The sequence below is a fragment of the Rhineura floridana genome, chromosome 1 (assembly GCF_030035675.1).
Source record: "Rhineura floridana isolate rRhiFlo1 chromosome 1, rRhiFlo1.hap2, whole genome shotgun sequence".
Classification (NCBI taxonomy): Eukaryota; Metazoa; Chordata; class Lepidosauria; order Squamata; family Rhineuridae; genus Rhineura; species Rhineura floridana.
Window position 1 is genome coordinate 28,081,031 of NC_084480.1, and position 19,459 is coordinate 28,100,489.

The following is a 19,459-nucleotide window of genomic DNA, read 5'->3' on the forward strand; positions in this document are numbered from 1 at the left end:
CATATTCAGCTTGTGATCAACGACAATTCCAAGATCCTTCTCGCATGTCGTACTGCTGAGCCAAATATCCCCCATCTTATAACTGTGCATTTGGTTTCTTTTTCCTAAGTGTAGAACTTTGCATTTATTCCTGTTGAATTTCATTTTGTTGTTTTCAGCCCAATGCTCCAGCCTATCAAGGTCCCTTTGAATTTTGTTTCTGTCTTCCACGGTATTAGCTATGCCCCCCAATTTTGTATCATGTGCAAATTTGATAAGCATGCTTTGTATCTCCTCATCCAAGTGGTTAATAAAAATGTTAAAGAGCACTGGGCCCAGGACCGAGCCCTGTGGTACCCCACTCATTACTTCCGCCCAGTTTGAGAAGGAACCATTGATAAGCACACTTTGAGTACAATTCTGGAGCCAACTGTGGATCCATCTAATAGTTGTTCCATCCAGCCCACATTTAGCTAGCTTGCTAATCAGAACATCATGGGGCACTTTGTCAAAAGCTTTGCTGAAGTCGAGATTTATTTATTTATTTATTTATTTTATTTGTATCCCGCCCTTCCTCCCAGTAGGAGCCTAGGGCGGCAAACAAAGCACTAAAACACTTAAAAACATCATAAAAACAGATCTTAAAATACATTAAAACAAAACAGCATTTAAAATTTTTTAAAAAACAACCTTAAAAAGGGTTAAAACATTATTAAAAACATATTAAACAATTCTGACACAGATGCAGACTGGGATAGGTCTCAACTTAAAAGGCTTGTTGAAAGGGCGGAGTATTTTTCTTTCCCTTTCTACTCCTCTTCTAAGTACTGGAAGGATGGATGAAAAAACTATCTGGGCCCCAAAGTCCTTGAGTTTCCTTCCCAGAGCTTCAAAGTCTGATGTGATTTCATCGTAGCTCCGTTTGGCAGTGTCATTTGTTCCCACATGGATGAGGAGAAAGGGATGCCTGTCGGCGGGCTTGATGAGTGATGGCAACCTTTCCATCACATCTCTAATCCATCCTCCTGGTAGACAGCATACCTGGCGAGTCCACGGATCTTCTTGGCATACTTGGGTTTCGATCCCACGCAGTAGGGAGTCTCCCACTACTAGTACTCTTCTCTTCTTGTTGTGGCCCGTGGTTTCATTGGCCCTGCTTTATTGAGCTTCAGCCTCTTGCTCGTTCTCGCACGGGGTCTCCTGTAATTCTTCCTCCACAGGCTGTCCTCCAATCTCCTCCTCGAGTGGTCGAAAGCGGTTCCATAGCTCCACTGGTGAAGGGCGTCTTCTAGCTCTTCTGCTCCTAACTGTCACCCTTTCCCACGGAGTTTCCTCCACTTCGTTATTCCTCTCCAAAGCAGTCTCCTCTTCTGCTACCATATGCTGTTGCTCCTCCACCTCCACATCTCTTTGCTGCTGTTGTTCCAGGGTTCTAAGAACTCTCCATCTTCTTTTATAGTCCTCGGTGTGGCCACCTGCCGTTCCAGGCCTCTCACCTTTTCTTCCAACAGTGCCACGAACTTGCACTTGTTGCAGGTGTACGCCATGTTGTTCTCAGGCAAGAAAACAAACATGGCACACACCTTGCAGGTCACAACCACTGGAGTATCCTTCCCGTTCATACTCTCTTCTACCTTTTGTTTCTGACTACTTGTTTTAGAGTGGCCTGTGCTTTGTCCTGTCCTACTTCAGGGTAATCTTGAGAGTCCCACTAATATAAAGTGTGCTGTACAAGGAGAATTGGTGATTTGTTTTGGTGTTTTTTTTATGGACTTCCCTCTTGACCTCCCCTGTCAAACTCCTGTTTGCTCGCCCTCTGAAAGCTGGCTTGCTTATATCTCCCCACCTGCAGACCAACTGAGACAGCTCCCTCTGCTCTGCTCTGTTAGGAGTCAGGAAGCAGAATGAGAGTCCCAGCACACACAGCTGCTGCTTGTTGCCCTCAGCAGTTCTCAGGCCACGCCCTTAAGCCAACAGCTATCAGGCCACACCCCTTCCAATCAAGCTGCTATGGAGCCCTTCAGAGCACACGGCTTCAGAGCCCTCTTGCCTTTTTCCTTTCCTCGCTACAGCTCCTTTGTCAAACTCCTGTTTGCTCTGCCTGTTCGCTCTCTCTCTGAAAGCTGGCTTGCTTATATGTTCTCACCTGTAGATCAGAGACAGCTCCCTCTGCTCTATTAGTCTTTATCATAATTTCTTTGTGTGTGGGGCCTGTTTCTCTCTCACCCACCAACTCAGCCACACAGTCTGTTACTGGACTGTACAGTGCGCACTCATAGTTGGCACCCTGGGCTCCTACTGGGAGAAAAGGTGGGATATAAACCTAATAAATAAATAAATAAAGAATAAATAAATAGTTGTAAGCAGTTTCTCAAAGTGAGTGAGAAGTTCCCGTCACTATCAAGCGTCCCGTATCCCACAGTTGGGGGAAAACAGCCTTGCAGGCCAAGCTAGGCCTTGGGCCCACCTGAAGACTCCCCTCCCCTCCCCTCGATCACCAACGTAATGCCACTGAAGAGGTGCCCACAAACAAAATCATGGGGATGAAAGTGAATCCCTTTTAGTTCTTCCCTGTCCCACCCAAAAGTCAATTTTAAAAAGGTTCTTCTTACCACCACCCACCTCTCTATTTATTTGTCTATAATGTGGCATGTTTCTTACCTGGGGCACTTCTTTCCTGCATGCTATTTTCATACAAATTGCCTGCAAAACAATAGGGGAAGCATGGTGTGTGTGTTTGGAAGGACTCTGTGTGCTGCTGCAGCTGTTGCCATTTCCCCACAACTTTGCCATATTTTCTTCTCCAGCTATATAAAGGGGAAGAAGGGCTGCCTGAGGCAGCGCCTCAGCAGCGCACAAAGTGCAACGCTAAGTGCGCACTTACGTGTCACACTTGCAGTCGTCTTGCAGTCAGTTTGGAATCCATCCCCCACCAAGAAAAATCACCACCACAAGCGCTGTAGAGAGACGTGCAAACTGACAAATTGTTGTGACTGAAAACCTGCCCCCTCTTTAGGGTGAAATTTGATGCATGAATGGTTTTTGTTCCTCAGTTGAGAGATGAGGGAAGTGGCATTCCTTACTATGTTGGAAAAAGTGGTTTCTATACCCCCAGGGTGAGAGAGTGGTGGGTTTCTGCCCCCTTGAGTGAGAGACAAGGGGGAGAGTTTGGTATGAATGTTTTATTCAGACAGTGTGCGCGCATTATTTTGCTGTATGTATGTAGCTTTGAGAGGTTCTCAAGGTATGGGTATGTGAGTGTGCTTTTTTTAAGAGTTGAATTATGTGTGTACAGTGTGATTTGAGGTGAATTAAAATAGTAAGCTTGAGTGTGTTGGTTTCGACTATTGATATGTTTGAACACAAATATTGATCTTGTAAGGGTGTGTTTGAGTAAACGAAATTATATCTATTTTCAACTGTAGTTAGATTAAATTCTGTTTTAAAGGCGGCTCGCTGTTTTAATTGTTTTGCTTTATTACATTATGATTAAAAAAATAAGTTGACTTTGTTTAACCTACTATGTTCAAAAATATGCTTGTTTTTTGTTTTTTTTAAGGCTAAGTGATATTTTTTTAGTCTACTACGTTACGATTTTTTTTTCTTGTATGCTGATACCAAAGAGAATGTTCTGTTCAGTTAATTGTATTTTATCAATTGTAGTTTTTTTGTATCTGCTGTTTTAAGATGTTTGACTTATGCTGTACACCGCTTAGAGTTTCACTGAAATATAAGTGGTGTATACATGGAATAAATAATAAAGTCTAGTTTTTCCAAAGTGGATTTGGTTTCACACCCTGAGCTGAACTGAAAAGATTATAAAGCCCTTCGGACCAAAGAGGGCAGTTTTCCAAAGTACCAAATCAGGGCACAACCTGAGTCTTGCAAAGTGTCCCTATGCACACTGTGTTTCTGTCTGGGTGTGTGTGTGTGACTTGGGGGAGACATACAACCAGAGGAGGTGGTGCATACTTTCAAAATTCCAAATGTCCCCATAGCCCCCCAAAAGGTGAAGACTCCATTGTAGGCCAAAAGAGAGTAGAAAAGAAAAGGTACCTCCAGCATCCTGGGCAAAGAGTCGACTGCCCTGCTCATCAAAGGAAGGCATAGTTTTCTTCTGGAAATATGGAGTTTCCTTTACCTATAATATTTTAAAGGGAAAATTAAACAGATGAGTTTTTAGAAACCTTAACAAGCCCTCTTTTTCTACTGGTAAATATTCATTTATTCAAGCATTTATATTCTATCCTTCTAGTGCAAATTGACTACTCAGGGCAACTTACATTTTTTAAACAGTTACAATTTCAAAAAACTGTTTAAAACAGCCAATAAACGGCAGGGTTAACAGTTAAAACCAAATCCTAAACACATTCTCTGCCTTACAAATAAAAGTCAACTGAATAGGAAGGGGGGAGTCCCTAAATTACCCCAGACCGAAGACATTTATAGGGCTTTAAAGATAATCACCAACAATTAGAATTGTTACTGGAAAGAAATTGATACTGATCAATAAGTTAAGCAAATGCACCATGCTAATCTTTTCCCAAAGTAAGTGTTCCTTCCAAAGGATATAAAATGAAAATGGCAGCAGAACAATGAACCTGAGATGACAAATTCACTCACATGAACATTAAGTTATTTCATGTTCACGTGAGGGAATTTGTCATCTGAGACTCATTGATCTGATGTCACTCTGCATGAACATGTAGACAAAAACACTGTGTACATACCTGAAATATTTCATTGATATCAACAGGGAGAGCAAGACCAATGTAATCATCCGAGCTACCATAGGTAGCATTAGACACCATGGAACGAACAGAAGAAGAACGTTGCAGTGTGTTTTGGTTAATAGGGCTTAGTAAATCTTCTTTATCTAGAGATGATGCATAACTTAAAGCTCTCATGAACCTATAACATTAAGGGCACCAGTGACATTATTATTAGAGAACCACATTCTTGCTCTATAATAATACAGCATTTTTAAAGTATGGATAATTTTGGTGCATATGCAATTTGCCTCCTGTTCTACTGTTATGAATTGCTTCTACATTAGAACTATGTGCTATTCAGAAACAATCTTCATTTCCAAGAGCTAAATTTGTGGTCAGTTCTGGTTTAGGTTTAGGCTCATCTCTATTTTCTACTCTCTGGCTCTACTTCCATTCAGATGCTAACTTTGAAAATAGTTTAGTGACTATTTCAATTACTCTGAACCAGTCCAGATACATCCAAAAGAATTTACCAACCACCTGATTATTATTCTGATATGCTTTAGGTAGAAGGGTTTGTTTTTCAGTGGAACTGAGATTTTATGAAAAAACCCTTCCTGAATTGGATTTTGGTTTTGTCTGACTCCCCAATAATTTTAGTCTACTAGTTGTTATTGTTGTTGTTGTTGTTTATTTCTACCCCGCATTTTGGCCAAAAGGCCCTCAAGGCGGCTTACAAAAAATAAACACAAATATAAAAATACATCAATAAAAACAGTACAATTTACAAAAAGCAGCAGTTACAACATCCAATAAAAATACATTAACAAGTCACAAAGCAAAAATTCACTCCTCTCTCTCCTTGGCCTTCTAAAAAGGGGCCCAGGAGAAAAGATGGCAGGGAAACGCTCATCTCCAAATTGGCAGAGACACATACAAAAGTTGACACCAAAGATAACTCTTGCTTGTTATAAAGATATGATAAAAGGTAACAACTGTCTTACAAGTCGGCTGGAAGTCAAAGTGCCTTCCAATCTGTGAATATCTACTGATAAGGGAATAACTAATGCCTCAGTCAAAAGCAAATCAAACAGGTTGGCTCCAGATTGACCATTCCAGAAAGGGATAGATCCAGCAGAGGCTCCTCACTGGAGGAAGGGGGAACAGGGCCAATTTTCACGGATTCCCCTTTCCCCCTGCATCATCTCTCAAGCTGTTCCACAGGGTCCCCCAAACCTCCAAAACAGATTTTTAGGAGGCAGGCAACAATCGCCTCATTCCTCTCTGGCATGAGCAAAATTCCACAAATTGCAAGTCTGAAGCAAATCCAATATGTTAATAAAACTAATACATACAATAAATTCAACCTAAATACTTTTTTTAGAGATTCACAATTTAATTTAAGTAATGTACAAAGGTACACCTATAGAAATCTTGTCAAAGCACTTAGCCAACACTGCCCTGTTCAACACAATAGAATAACCACTTAAGACTAGCAAAATCCTTTGTCATCTTCATAATTTTATGACACTGGGAATTCAATCTTAACATATGTTTATAAAGAAAGTTAAGTGGCACCAAACACCATAAAAACTGAAAAGTCTCTTTACATTTATGCAAATACCACAGGTTGCCAGAGCTCCCCCTGCTCCCCCATGGGTCACCAAAACTCCCCCTTTTGTAAGTGTGACACTTACAATATATATACAGTTTGGAACTTTAATTTCTCTACCTATGGTGGGGCTACAAAGTTACATGACATTTCTGGAATACAATTATTGATATCAGAGGTGAAATTTTAGCCTTTTGATTGCCAATGACACCTATGGTAATATTATATTTTACAAAATATAATTTTATCATTTCTGGCCAACTGATCATATCTAAAGGTTAGAAGAATTCATATGAATCACTGTCAGGAAGTCCTGAAAGTATCCATGGACATGCTGGACCAGGTTTTACCTTTGCCATTTAGTCCATCCTAGAGCCACCAAAGCTGAAATTATTTATTAAATTCTGGCCTGACCTATGCACAATTACCTATTACACACTATGTTCATGTTAAGTATTTTGAATTTTATTCAACTAAGTCCTACTTAGAGCAGACCCACTGAAATTAATGAACCTAAATTTGACATGCCTGTTAACGTCAATGGGTCTACTCTGAGCAGGACTAGCATTGAATGTCACCCTTTATTTTTTCTTTTAACTTATTTTATTAGTTTCCGATGAATGGCAATGTAAAACACTAACAACCAAAGTACACCCAATTAATACCCAGTTCATATATTACAGATAAACTTCGGCTCAGTCATCAGGGCTGTGCGTTGTTAAACCGGATTGCCAGTTCTGGTTTGGAGATAAACCATGGTTAGTGGTAGTCACAGTTTGCCCAAGTTGGATGCAACAGTCAAGTATAGTTATTGAAAACCAGTAAATTAGTGATGGAATTAGTGTGTGTGTCAGGTAGTAGTGGTGAGTGTGTTTGGCTGTGATGTCTGAACCATATCAGTCACTGCCAATTCTTCAAAAGTATATCTCTTTAAACACAATGTGTGTTTAAATGTATTGAGGAAGGAGGCCTTAAGTTTGCCATTTTCCCCAAAGTCTAAATGATCAGAATGCTAGGAATGCCCTGATAACAGCCCCTGCCTGAAGTTGAAGGCCATGATTTATTGAAAGCAGAACTTCTCATACAGATGGAGCTATATTTGAAGTTGAAACTGAATAGTAGCTTGCCTTGTAGGCAGTGGAACCTGTTATGGAGAACATATCAAAGGAACCTCCAGCTATGAATACAGCTCTGCCCTGCATGCATTTCCACTTCTTTGGATCACATCCAAAAATCCTGGTTCATTCCCGTTTAACAGCTGGAATCATGAGATCACCACATAGCTAGGTCTTGAAAGAAAATCTGAAATAAACGCTTACCTGTTTGGTGTTAGTCGGGAATCTAGGCTACCAGACTTCATAGTAATTGTATCTGTGAAGAGCACATCCTTTGCTGGAGATGCCAGGGCTTCTGAATGCGACAAAGAGGGATGCATCCTTTGCTGTTGCAAGCGTCTTAGCGTTGCATACCCAAAGGCATCTCGGGAACTGGTGTAGCTGAAGTTATAGTCAGCCAGGCTTTTAATCGTAGCAAGTGAAGGAGCTTTCAGTGACTGCGCTCTCCGAGGAAGGGTGTGTGAGGACCCTGGTGGCACCAGGGAGACAGAATTTGATTTTGAGAGAGGGAGGTGGTTAGGCTGTGGGGTTGAGCACTGAATTGTTTTAACTGTTTTGGTACTCACCACAGTACTTAAACTCCCACTGTCTGTGTCTATATTTGTAGTGTCCACTGCCACAGTCTCCCTTGAAGGGCTCGAACTCATTGAACTTATGCCACTTGTTGTGGTATCCGTATTGAAACTCAGGCTACGACTTTTGAAGTGAGTCTGTGTAGAAACTTCTCCTATTAGCCTTTCTCGGCTGGCGTTTTCCCTGTGATTTTCATGGCCAAGGCTTTTAGGAAGCTTGAGGTCATTTTCCCCAATACTTGGAGTGCTATCCGCATCTTCACTGTGCCTGCTCCCAACAAATGGAGTTTCTAGTTTCAGAGTGTGGATTTTAGGCACCCTGAATATAGGGCCAAAGTCATCCCCTCTTGTAAAATCCATGTTGCTGGAAGGCTCAGTTACTGTACGATTTCGTCTCAAACCCATCCTGTTCTCTGAAGAAGACAGTTTGCCACTTTTAGGATCACTGCTACTCCTATGTTTTTTATTAGGTAGGGTTAAAGAATTTAAAATGCGATTCTTCACAAGTCTGCTGGAAGAGAAAAAGGGGAAGGGATTGCGATCCTTATCTTTCAAGGGCCCAGATCGATCGTAGAAATTTTGTTCTGCATCTTCAGATATATCTAGGAAAAATGTGCTAGTGGAGGTGCTGCCAACCCTGTCATCTTCCATAATAAACATGCCTAAAATAAGAACAAAAGCCTGCATTGTTAAAATGTTTTTGATCTGTGAATATTTTGGTAAATAAAACTAGCTCTCCAGGATCACTGCATATTCCATGAAAGCAAACTGCATGCACATTTCTTAATTTTAATGGCTGAAAGATACTTTAGCTAGGGTGTAATATTACACATATTATTTTATGTGGCACCAGATTTTACGTCCAAGATAAACACAGCCTGGGTATTCTTTTTTTTAAAGAAAGCAATAGTATTGAATACTTACTGCTTCTGGTGATATTTCAATTCCAATTATCAATGAGATTTTCTTCAGTAATCCACATTTTTCATATTATAGCGCTCTTAAAGTCCCCAAATCCTTTTCTGGCTTTGGTATTTTCAAATGTATATTCTATAGTTTTTATATAATGGAGGATAACATTCTACTAAGCTTGACCCTTAGGACATGACTACCAAATACAGAACAAATCTGCACTGATCAAATTTAATTTTCAACTTCCATGTATGTTTTGGAGAAACATTTAAATCACTTTCTCATGAGTTAAATACTAATGAAAGTGATCCAAGTCCTTCTTACGTAAATATATATATTTCAATTGTATACTAGATTTGTAATTATACTTTCAATACTAGTTTTAATCTAATCAATTTCTGTTAATATTTCATCTGGTTTATTTCTTTTCAAAAGTACCTTTGTCAGGTAAAGGCTAGGGCAGGGGTGCCCAATGTGGCTCTGCAGATGTTGTTGGATTACAATTCCCACCAGCTCCAGTCAACTTGGCCAATGATCAGGGATGATGGGAGTTATACTCCAGCAACAGCGGTAGGGCATCATATCGGTTACCCTGGGCTAATGGCATTTCTACCCAATAAGTCTTTCCTTATATCACATTACTTTGCTACTTCTCATTATCTAGTTAGTGAAAATGATATTAACTCTCCATATGTGAATTTCTGATTAACTCCAACATACCCTGAGCCTTCTCTTTAAATATAATGTAATACTGATTTTCAAGAAAGAAAATTCTCAAGTCCAGTCTACATCTTTTTTTACACTTTCATCTTAAAGAAGAAATGGATCTAATTCTATGCAAATGAAATGAGCATTTTATTTTTTCATTCACACTTGATAAAAGGATATGAGATGATTACATTTATAATCTTCTCTATAGTCCCAGAAGAGAAAAAATAGGACTATTCTTGAGTAAGAACAATGGCATGCAGAGCAAGCAGAATATTTCACAATCACAGAGTCTCTATGGCGATTGTGTCCAAAGGTATCCCACCACTGAAGAAAGGCACTCTGATTCAGTGGACGCTTCTGTCAGCAGAAGAGGGTGGAAATTTCTGCTAATTCCCCATTCTCCCTACAGCCCCAAAACCAGCCCGAATCTGCTCCAGAGTGTTAGGGAACTGTACTGAACAGCATAGGAGGTGGGGGAGGGCACTACAGGAGGCAAGGGAAATAGGGGGAAATTGCCTCTTTCCTTATTCCACTAATGAAAGCCTACACTGAATCAAAGCATCTCTAATCAGTGCAGGGACACCACGGATACCCTGTATCTACAAGCCTAATCTTTTTTATCGATAACAAATATGTCAACATCATGTAAGAATGCCTTAAAATTAGAACATTAATCCCTTCTTGAAATGAATAGAAGATATTGATTTCACTGGCCACATTCATGATCTGATTTTCTTCCCCATTTTTATTAACTGCGCTGGTGCTGCTATGGATGCTTACTTGATGGCGCAGATTCGCTTTCGCTGTTGTGCCTTGAACTGGTAGATTCAGAGTTCAAGCTAAGTGTGCTAGGAATGGAGGAGAGTTCATTGCAGAGTTGATCCATGTCATCAGGGACTACTGGCCAAGGCTGCCTACGGCTGTGTCTCACTGCATCCCAATTGTGATGTTTCAGAATGTCACAACCTTGTTTCGTTTTGGCTATTAAGCCAAGCACGTAGACACATGTCCTATGTTTACAAAACAGAAATCTAATTTAAACAAATATTTTATGTTCAGGCTACAGAAAACATTTTCCTGTGTCTTTTTTCCCCTCAGGAAATGTTGCTTTGCCATGTAATAATTACCTGTGAAACAGAGAATATAAATCCTTTGGTTAAGTTGACCTGGAAATACAGACTGAAAAAGTGAATAGGTTTACATACGACTTGAAAATCCAAGGTGTCTGTACAGTGCAATCTATACATGTTTCCTCAGAAGTGTCTCACTGAGCTCAGTGAGGTTTAGTCCCAGGTAAATAGGTACAGGGCTGCAGCCTTTTTAACTAGGAGTAGTAATGACTAAGAGGAGTGGAGTTACATTCACTACAAGCCTATACAACTTAAAAATATTATGACTTAATATAGTAGAAGACATCCAATTCTGTCTGTTCTCATTTCCTCTGTGCTCCCCAAATCACGACTAACTTGTTCATTTATTGCAATGGGTCTACCCTGAATATTTTTGCTACAAAAAACTAACATAGCTACCCTTCTGGAAACAAGTACGGTTGCAAACCTAATGACCAACACGACTACTGTCACACAGAAAATTCATTAACAGAGACATTTGGTCTTACAGTGGAACCGTCTTCTCTGTGCATGTCAAAGATGATCTCAGATGGGTAGCTAGCTCCACCTAGTGGTTGAAGGCAGAAAGAGTGCTGTTCAATTTTGCAGGGACTTCCTGCTCCCCGCAGCTAGTTGCTAGTTCTTGATGACAAACCAACTGGACGAGTAAAAGACATAACAGCAACAACACATATCTGAAGAAAAAACAAACAGCACTCACACACTCTCTGCTAAAGGCATACACTGAAATGATGGCAGCCCACCCTCCAAGGGAGTGGCCCTAAGATCATCTTTGACATGCACAGAGAAGACTCTCACAGTAAGACCAAACGTCTTTTCACCTGTGCATGGCAATATGACCTCAGGTGGGATATACCAAAGTGACCCATGTAGGGCAGGAATGTAGCAGGGCTGCAGGACTTTATTGGTCTGAGAGAATGTCCTGTAGCACTCTCCACCCAAAGGCTGCCTCAGCAGATGCATAAGTATTTATTTTGTACTGCTTAATAAACATGTTAGGATTAGCCCATGTAGCCGCTCTGCAGATCTCCAGGAAAGAAACATTGTGGAAAATGCTGCTGATGTGGCTGCCACCCTAGAGGAGTGGGCCACTATTTTGGCCGGGTGGACCAGCCTCAGGGAAGAGTATGCCAAGGTGATACATGCTTTAATCCATCTGGCTAGTGTTGAGGTGGAAACCTTCTTCCATGAAGAGGCTGGGTGAAAGAACACAAACAAGCTGTTTGGCGGAAGAGCTTTGTTTTTGATATACTTTTAGGGCTCTTCGCACATCCAGTGAGTGCCACGCCTTCTCTGTGGGGTGGACCGGGGCAGGACAGAAAGAAGGAAGCACAAGCTCTTGTTGACAGTGAAAGTTAGACAGCACTTTAGGACAAAAGGAAGGAACTGTGCGGAGCCTATCCTTATGAAACACATAGTAACGCTTATCAACAGACAGGGCATTCAGTTCATACGCTCTTCAAGCTGAGGTAATGGCCACGAGGAACAAAACTTTAAAGGATAGTAGATGAAGGGAGACTTTACTGAGTGGTTCAAAGGGAGGTTTTTAAAGGGCAGTTAGAACTTTGTGCAGGTCCCAAGTCGGGTAGCAATGCTCTGTAGGTGGCGCAGACATTGTTGCTCCACAAAGAAAATTCTTAAAAGGGATGGGATTCCAGTAGAACTGTTGCCTTTTTGGCTCGGATCTTTTGGATCAGCCTGGGAATTGGAAGTGGTGGGAAGGCATACCATTGACCTGGAGGCCATTGGGACATCAGAGCCTTTGGTGTTGCATATCTGGCGAATAATCTTTTCAACTGGCAGTTGAGATGAGTGGCGAACAGATTGACTTTAACTCTCCCAAAGTGAGCCATGATTTCCCAAAAGGCCATCGGGTGAAGTTTCCATTCCCCTTGATGGACTTGCTCCTGACTCAACTAGTCTACTTGACCGTTGTCCTCTCTTTTCAGGTATTCTGCCAGGCTTGAGTGTGTCTCCGCCCACCGGAACAGATGCGAGGCTTCCCTCTGGAGCTGAACTGAGCGTGTGCCTTCCTGACAGTTCAAATGAGCTTTGGCTGTCACGTTGTCTGTTCTGACAAGCACCGCCCCCTACTGTCTCGATCACACAAAGTTCCAGAAGATTGATTGGGAGTAAGGACTCCTGTGCTGACCAAGTGCCTTGGACCATCTGACCACTGCATATGGACCCCCAGCCTGTAAGGCTGACATCCGATGTGATGAGCGTTTGTGGTGGATCCTGGAATGGAAAACCGTTTTGCAGACTGGGTTCATGTGCCCACCATAGTAGGGACTGATGAACCACCGGTGATAGCATTAACCTCCAGTATAACTTGGCCGCTATATCGCTTTGAAAAGGGAGCAGCGCTGACTGCTGGGGATAAGAGTGGTGATGTGCCCAGGGAGCAGCCTGGAAAGTTGAGACCATCAACCCTAGAACTGCTGCAAGTTGCATAAGGTCCACTGATGGAGAGGTAAGAAGAAGTGACAATGCTGTGCATATCTTGCTTATTCTGTCCTGCGCCAACCTTGTAATTCCCTGCTGTGAATCTATTGTGGCTCCCAGATGTACTATGCAATGAGATGGACACAACTGGCTCTTAGCATGGCTGATCAAAAAGCCGTGGTGATTCAGACAGGCTAAGGTGACCTGCAGATCCTCCCAAGACTTGTGAAGCAATGGGGACCAAATTAGGAAGTTGTCCAGATAGGGAAAAACATGAACTCCTTGCGTTCTGAGATATGCTACCAGGGTAACCACGACCTTTGTGAATACCCTGGGGCAGACAGACTGAAGGGAATGGTCCTGTACTGGAAGTGGTTTTCCCCCACCGCAAACCTGAGGTAGCGCCTGTGAGGTGGAAATATAGGGCTATGTAAGTAAGCCTGCTTCAAATTGATTGAAGTGAGGAAGTCTCCATCTGAGGACCTCCTTGATTGGCATCAAGGTGTCTATGCGAAACTTACAGTGTTACGTATTTGTTCACGTTCTTCAGATCAAGTACAGCTCTAAACGAACCATCTTTGTTCATGACTGTAAAGAAGAGTGAGTAATTTCCCCAAAATGTCTCCCCTGTAGGAACTGGTTCCATCACTGCAATTTGCAACAGGTGATAAACTGCCTGTAGAATCCTCTCCTTTTTATTTGGAGATGTCAAGACAGGGGGAGGTATGAACCTTGGAAGAGTGGGGATATGAATTCCAGATGGAGTCTGTATTGAATGGTCTGCATTGGTCTGATGATATCTCCCTCCACTGATGAGCAAACCACTGGAGGCGACCTCCCACCAGAGTGGTGCTGGCGTTAGAATTGGTGTTTATTGCCTTGCGACTGGGTTCCAAACCCAGATCTGTTGAAGAAAAGTTGTTGGCTCTTGACCTGGTTGCGCTGTCTACTCCAGAAGAGGCGGCTGGACTGGCCATCCTTTGCCCTTCCAGATAGTCTAGAGCAGCCTTTCCCAACTAGTGGGCCACCAGATGTTGTTGGACCACAACTCCCATCTTTCCTGACCATTGGCAATGCTGGCTGAGGCTGATGGGAGTTGTGGTCCAACAACAGCTGGTGGCCCACTAGTTGGGAAAGGCTGGTCTAGAGCCTCAAAAGGACTCTTCTTCATCTAGGACAATTAACTCATTATCTGGGTCTTCATTCTGATCTTCCGAAGAATGAGGGTGTCTGCCCTAAACAGTGGTGTGGGGGTCTGGTGATATGTGGTTAGGAGGTGGTTTTGTGATTAGAGATGCATGTGACAGGGTGGAATTCTGTGCCCGTTGTGCCCTTACAGGGGTGTGGATGGATAAACTTGCCACACCTGTGTCCTCACTAGGAAGTTGCATGGGAACTGAAGAAGCGGACAGGTCTCTGGCTAAGTCCACTAAAAAGGATTCCCTCAGTTGTTCCTTCAATTGTTGTAGCATTTGAGGTGAAAACTGTAATTGCAGTGGCTGAGCATGACAACAAGAAGATTGGAGTTGAGTGACACCCCCCCCTCCAGGCTTCTGAAGGGATGGATGCTGTACGGGGACCTCTTGAAATCCTGAGAAGACCTTGGGAGAAGACCATGTGGAGAAAATGTAGTTTAAGGACGGAGGATGTCCCCCTTCTTCCTCGGAGACGGGTTCCTGGTCCCTTTGTGACTTATAGACAGAACTGTGAATGTCTTGCAAAACAGCTCTGCATCTATTGCTATCATCCTCCCAGTCAGTGCATTCCCGCCTGTTCGTTTCTGAAGGCAAGTCTTCTTAAGCCATCCTGTCTCTTAATAAACATGCCCCAGCAACCTCCTGCCTGTTGGTGGAGGGGTGGGCTATCACTAAGTCTGCAGCTGAATCAAATGACATGGATGTTTCTGATGATTGGTGGTCTGGGACGGGCAGGAGTAGTTTTGCTTTTATGGCGGGAACCGCTGAACTCATTGTTGCCTTTCCCATTGGGAGCAACCGATGCTGCAGGTCTTATGGGGGCAGAAATTTATTTATTTTATTTATTAGATTTTATTAGTCGCCCATCTGGCTGGTTGTCCAGCCACTCTGGGCGACGTACAGAATAAAAACATACAAATACATTAAAACATTAAAATCTCAACAATACAAAAAAACCTAACCCACCCCAAAAGCCTGTCTGAAGAGCCAGGTCTGAAGATCATCATAGCGGGGTCGTGACGGAGATAGTTTGGGAGGCAATTCCACAGAGTGGGAGCCACAATAGAAAAAGCCCTCTCCCTAGTCCTTACCAGTCTAGCTGTTTTAACTGGTGGGATAGAGAGGAGGCCTTTTGAGGCTGATCTTGTTTCGCGGCATCCTTGATGAGGCTGGAGGCGCTCTTTCAGATAAATAAAATGGCAGCTGGCAGCCCATGCTGTGGGGCTATGTGAAGGAAGGAAGCTGAATGGTGGCTGGCAGCCAAAAACAGCTCTGTTGGGCCTGCTGCGGCCTGAGGTGAGAATGTGCAGCAAGGGGGTAGGCAGCAAGACGGCTGCAGGTGGTGGAAAACTGCTCTGCTAGAGGTCTACGGTGAGATGATGTAAGTGGGACGAGGGAGGGAATCTCCCACAGTAGGAACACCCCCACAAGGCTGCAGTGGCTGGTAGGGGGGCACCGCAGCCACTAGTTCGGAAGCTCCTGGGGCTTAGTAAAGGCTGCTGCATCTGTCGACACTGACATGGGGAAGCCGCTAACTTCAAATCAGGTGCAGCAATGAATGGTCTCAAGTTGGGAAGGGTAGCCTTCCTTCACTAGCAGCCAAAATGCTGCAGTCCGTTTTTTTTTTTTTAGAGACACACATGGGGATGAAAAAGGAAACACCAACACTGTGAAACAGAAGGAATAAGACACTTAAGAAAGGACAAATCCAACATAGAACTGTAGCAACTGGCTGCGGGAGCAGGAAGTTCCTGCAAAATCAAACAGCGCTCATTCTGCCTTCAACTGCTAGGTGGAACTAGCTACCCACCTGAGATCACCTTTCCATGCACACGAGAAATAACCTATCACTATGTTTATGTTAATATTAAGTCACCTTAGTTTTTTTTTTAAATTAAAAGGGTGGATATGCTTTTTTCCATCTTAAAATCATGCACCATTTCTAAAGCTACAGACTAACAAATTTAATGACTGAGACAGAGCAAAAATCCAGCAGATACTTAACAAGGCAGTTTCCAATTTCAGGTTATACCTACCCTCTAATAGACAAGACTTCACAATGCTGTGCAAGGGCCATTATATCAGGAATCACATTTTCTTCTTGAAGCAAATTCAGACCCCAATTTGAAGATCCAATATTACCCTGAAATGTAAATATTATTTGTGATCAAACTTGCTATTGGTTGAGATGTCAATAAACTGTTGACGCAATGCCATATATTGGTATTGATTAGAACTTGATTTATTAAGGGCAAGAACTTTTGTATAAAAGTTATACATCGCTACCGACATCTACAGCTGAGTCTTTCACAGGTACCAACTTTTCATCCCAAATCAAGATTTTTTAAAATATTTAATAGCACCTTGTCTGTCTGTCTGTGTCTCCCTCTCTCTCCCTCTCCACCCCCCCCTAATCTGGCTAGCAATATAGGGCTGGATTCTAAATGTTCCCTTCTGCACCGCAGGAGTCTTCTTGTATGAGAAGGGGTGCAACACACTCATATACTCACGTCTTTTACCTTTTGAGATTTTTTGGATTAAAAGGAAAAAAGCTAGTGGACTCAAACACTGAAGACTGATTAACAATCGTAAATGGCATACTATTAGTTGTCAAGATACATTTATATCATTTAGACAAAGAAAGTTTATGAAGTGCTTAGTAATTATTTGCTATACAAGCCATCTATGGTTATTTAACAGGCAACATCCCAAAACAAAAAGAGATATTTTGGACACTAATTTTTGATGTGTACGGTTGTAGTAATGTAGGAAAATCATGGTAGATAAAATCTAGATGTGGTAGATTTTTCTGACTAACCAGTGCCCAGAGAGCTGCCTTCAGCTGTTTAATCCCTTCCCATTTATCCAGCATGGGGGAACGAACAGTATAACTCAGGTCAGGAACAATACTCTAAAGAATAAAAGAACAATAGCTTTAATCTGTCAAAATTAACATACTTCTAACATGCTGAATTGCTTTTATAGCTTACATGAATGCTAAGAGCAAAATGCAGATAGGTTTATGTATTTTTAAAATTTAAGTAAAATAAATGTTTGAAAAACCGCTAATAATAATTTAAATGAGTACCAATACATAAAACACAAATGATCACTGGTAAAACTGAATGCAGATGTATGGAACAATTATAACAGCTCTAGTCAGTAAAGAAAGCTTTTTTCATTTCATGAAGAAATCTTTGTAATACAGAAATATAGTTCAAAAGGATATAAAAGCCAGTGTATTTTTTTCTTTCAATTCAAAATCAAGAAATTAACACAGCTGAGAACTGCATTAAATAAAGCTAAGAACTACCCTATCTTGTGCATTTTAGAATCAACCAGCTACTTCTTTACTATTGCATCTCAGAACTTTCTCTGGAGCATTTTTTTTTTCAGATGAAGTGATGTGTGAAAAGCACCCAAAGCAGCACCCAAAGATCAATAATAAGACAGACCCTGCCCTCAGGGTTACAGTCCAAAAGACACAACACAAAAAGAAAAGGGACTGAGTGAGGAAGAAAAAAGCAAACCCAAGTACTAGTTCTTAGTTACAAAGTGTGTTCCATATCAGCTGGAATGGAAGGAATCTATGGAAAGGAGGTGCCTAAAGTTGCTAATCTCTCAGCAGGGATGATGATGTGGCCCTGCTTCCATTCTCCCGCTCTACTGCAGCCTGATAGGATGGGCTGCTGCTAGGTGACAGTTGACAGAGAAAAATACCAACATCTAATAACATTCGACACCCCCGCCCCCAGGAGCACACATGAAAGACATATTAATTGTCTTAAAAAAACAAATCAGAAATGAAGACTAAAAGACAATGGGCTGTAGCCAATGCAGTGCTAAGTTACTTAGCAGTACACTTATTCTGCTGGTGAAATACTTTGCACCAGTGGAACATTGTTGCGCAAGAGAATGCATGAACAGGTTACACAATAGATTGAGCAATCCATGCGCCACAAATTTCTGCTGGCACAATGCTGTGTTGGATTCCTCTGTTGCACAACATTAAAACTCAAACATCCGCTAGTGCAACAGTCCTTGCACTAGCGCAGTCTTCCCCAACCTTTGGATCCCCAGATGTTGTTGGACTACAATTCCCATCAGCCCCAGCCAGCATGGCCAATAGTCAGGAATGATGAGAATTGTAGTCCAGCATCATCTGTGGACTCAAAGGCTGGGAAACGCTGCACTAGCGGACAGAGAACACTGGATACAATAGGATCCCCAGGGAGGCAAAGGAGTTGCAATGAAGAAGGCCAATGCAGGCTCAATTCTTGTGGGCTGGGTTTACCAAAAAAGTATTTGTTTTCTTTGTCTTACAAGCCAACTATATACACCTAAAGTTATTCCAAGCAGTTAAAAAGGCCTTGTATGTGCTCTAGCTAAGTGAGGAAACTGAACCCCTGCCAGCAATAAGTTAATTTCATAGAACAAGGAAGCATGCATGACCTACAAATTCCCAATTCCAGAGCTTTGGCTATGAGGCGGTATATAAATGTAATAAATAAATAAAATAAATAAATAAATGTGTTCTATCTAGTAAGAGCCAAGCCAAATTGCCTGATGGGGTTCCATATGCTGGACAACAGGGAACCAATAATATCCAAGTAAATGCTAAAAAACAATTGCAAGAAGGCTGTAGTGCATTTAATGTTACCTGTATTTTGAATCAGCTACATTAAATTTCCTCACCTGAGCTTCCAACAAATGGCAGCCTGTTTTGTGGTGTACCAGTTGGCCATAAAGGTGAACTGGCAAATAGACATGTGGCCGCTGTAATCTGGTAGAAAGAAAAATTGTCTGTTTGCATAGTAATTATGAAGATTCAAAACCAGTCAGACAGTCATCTCATTCTATGTAGCCGCTGTTTTTACAAACCAAGCAAGGATCTTTGCAACTTAGCTTACCTCTGGTTGCTCCGACGAACGTAATTATCACCATCAACAGGTTTGCGGTATGTGGTAAGTGCTTCATTAAGTTGCTCTTCTATCAACTCAACATATTTTAAATTGTACTCCTAAGATGATGGAATACAAAGCTTATGAGAACAATATTTTCCCAGCAAATTTTCT

General features: G+C 41.9%; 1 protein-coding gene across 4 annotated transcripts in view; it reads right to left on the minus strand.

The window, feature by feature from the left end:
- The window catches only part of RICTOR (RPTOR independent companion of MTOR complex 2), a 124,027-nt gene that overhangs the window by 12,668 nt on the left and 91,900 nt on the right, over positions 1–19,459 (minus strand). For 3 of the 4 annotated variants that reach the window (XM_061616766.1, XM_061616786.1, XM_061616756.1), the window contains 9 exons: positions 19,295–19,404; positions 19,080–19,167; positions 17,203–17,295; positions 16,421–16,527; positions 10,394–10,623; positions 7,623–8,652; positions 4,710–4,890; positions 4,036–4,120; positions 2,641–2,682 (listed from right to left, as the gene is read on the minus strand). In XM_061616766.1, coding sequence (XP_061472750.1) covers positions 2,641–2,682; positions 4,036–4,120; positions 4,710–4,890; positions 7,623–8,652; positions 10,394–10,623; positions 16,421–16,527; positions 17,203–17,295; positions 19,080–19,167; positions 19,295–19,404 — 1,966 coding nt within the window. The remainder of the gene's footprint in view (positions 1–2,640; positions 2,683–4,035; positions 4,121–4,709; positions 4,891–7,622; positions 8,653–10,393; positions 10,624–16,420; positions 16,528–17,202; positions 17,296–19,079; positions 19,168–19,294; positions 19,405–19,459) is intronic. The other variant, XM_061616775.1, reaches the window with a different exon arrangement.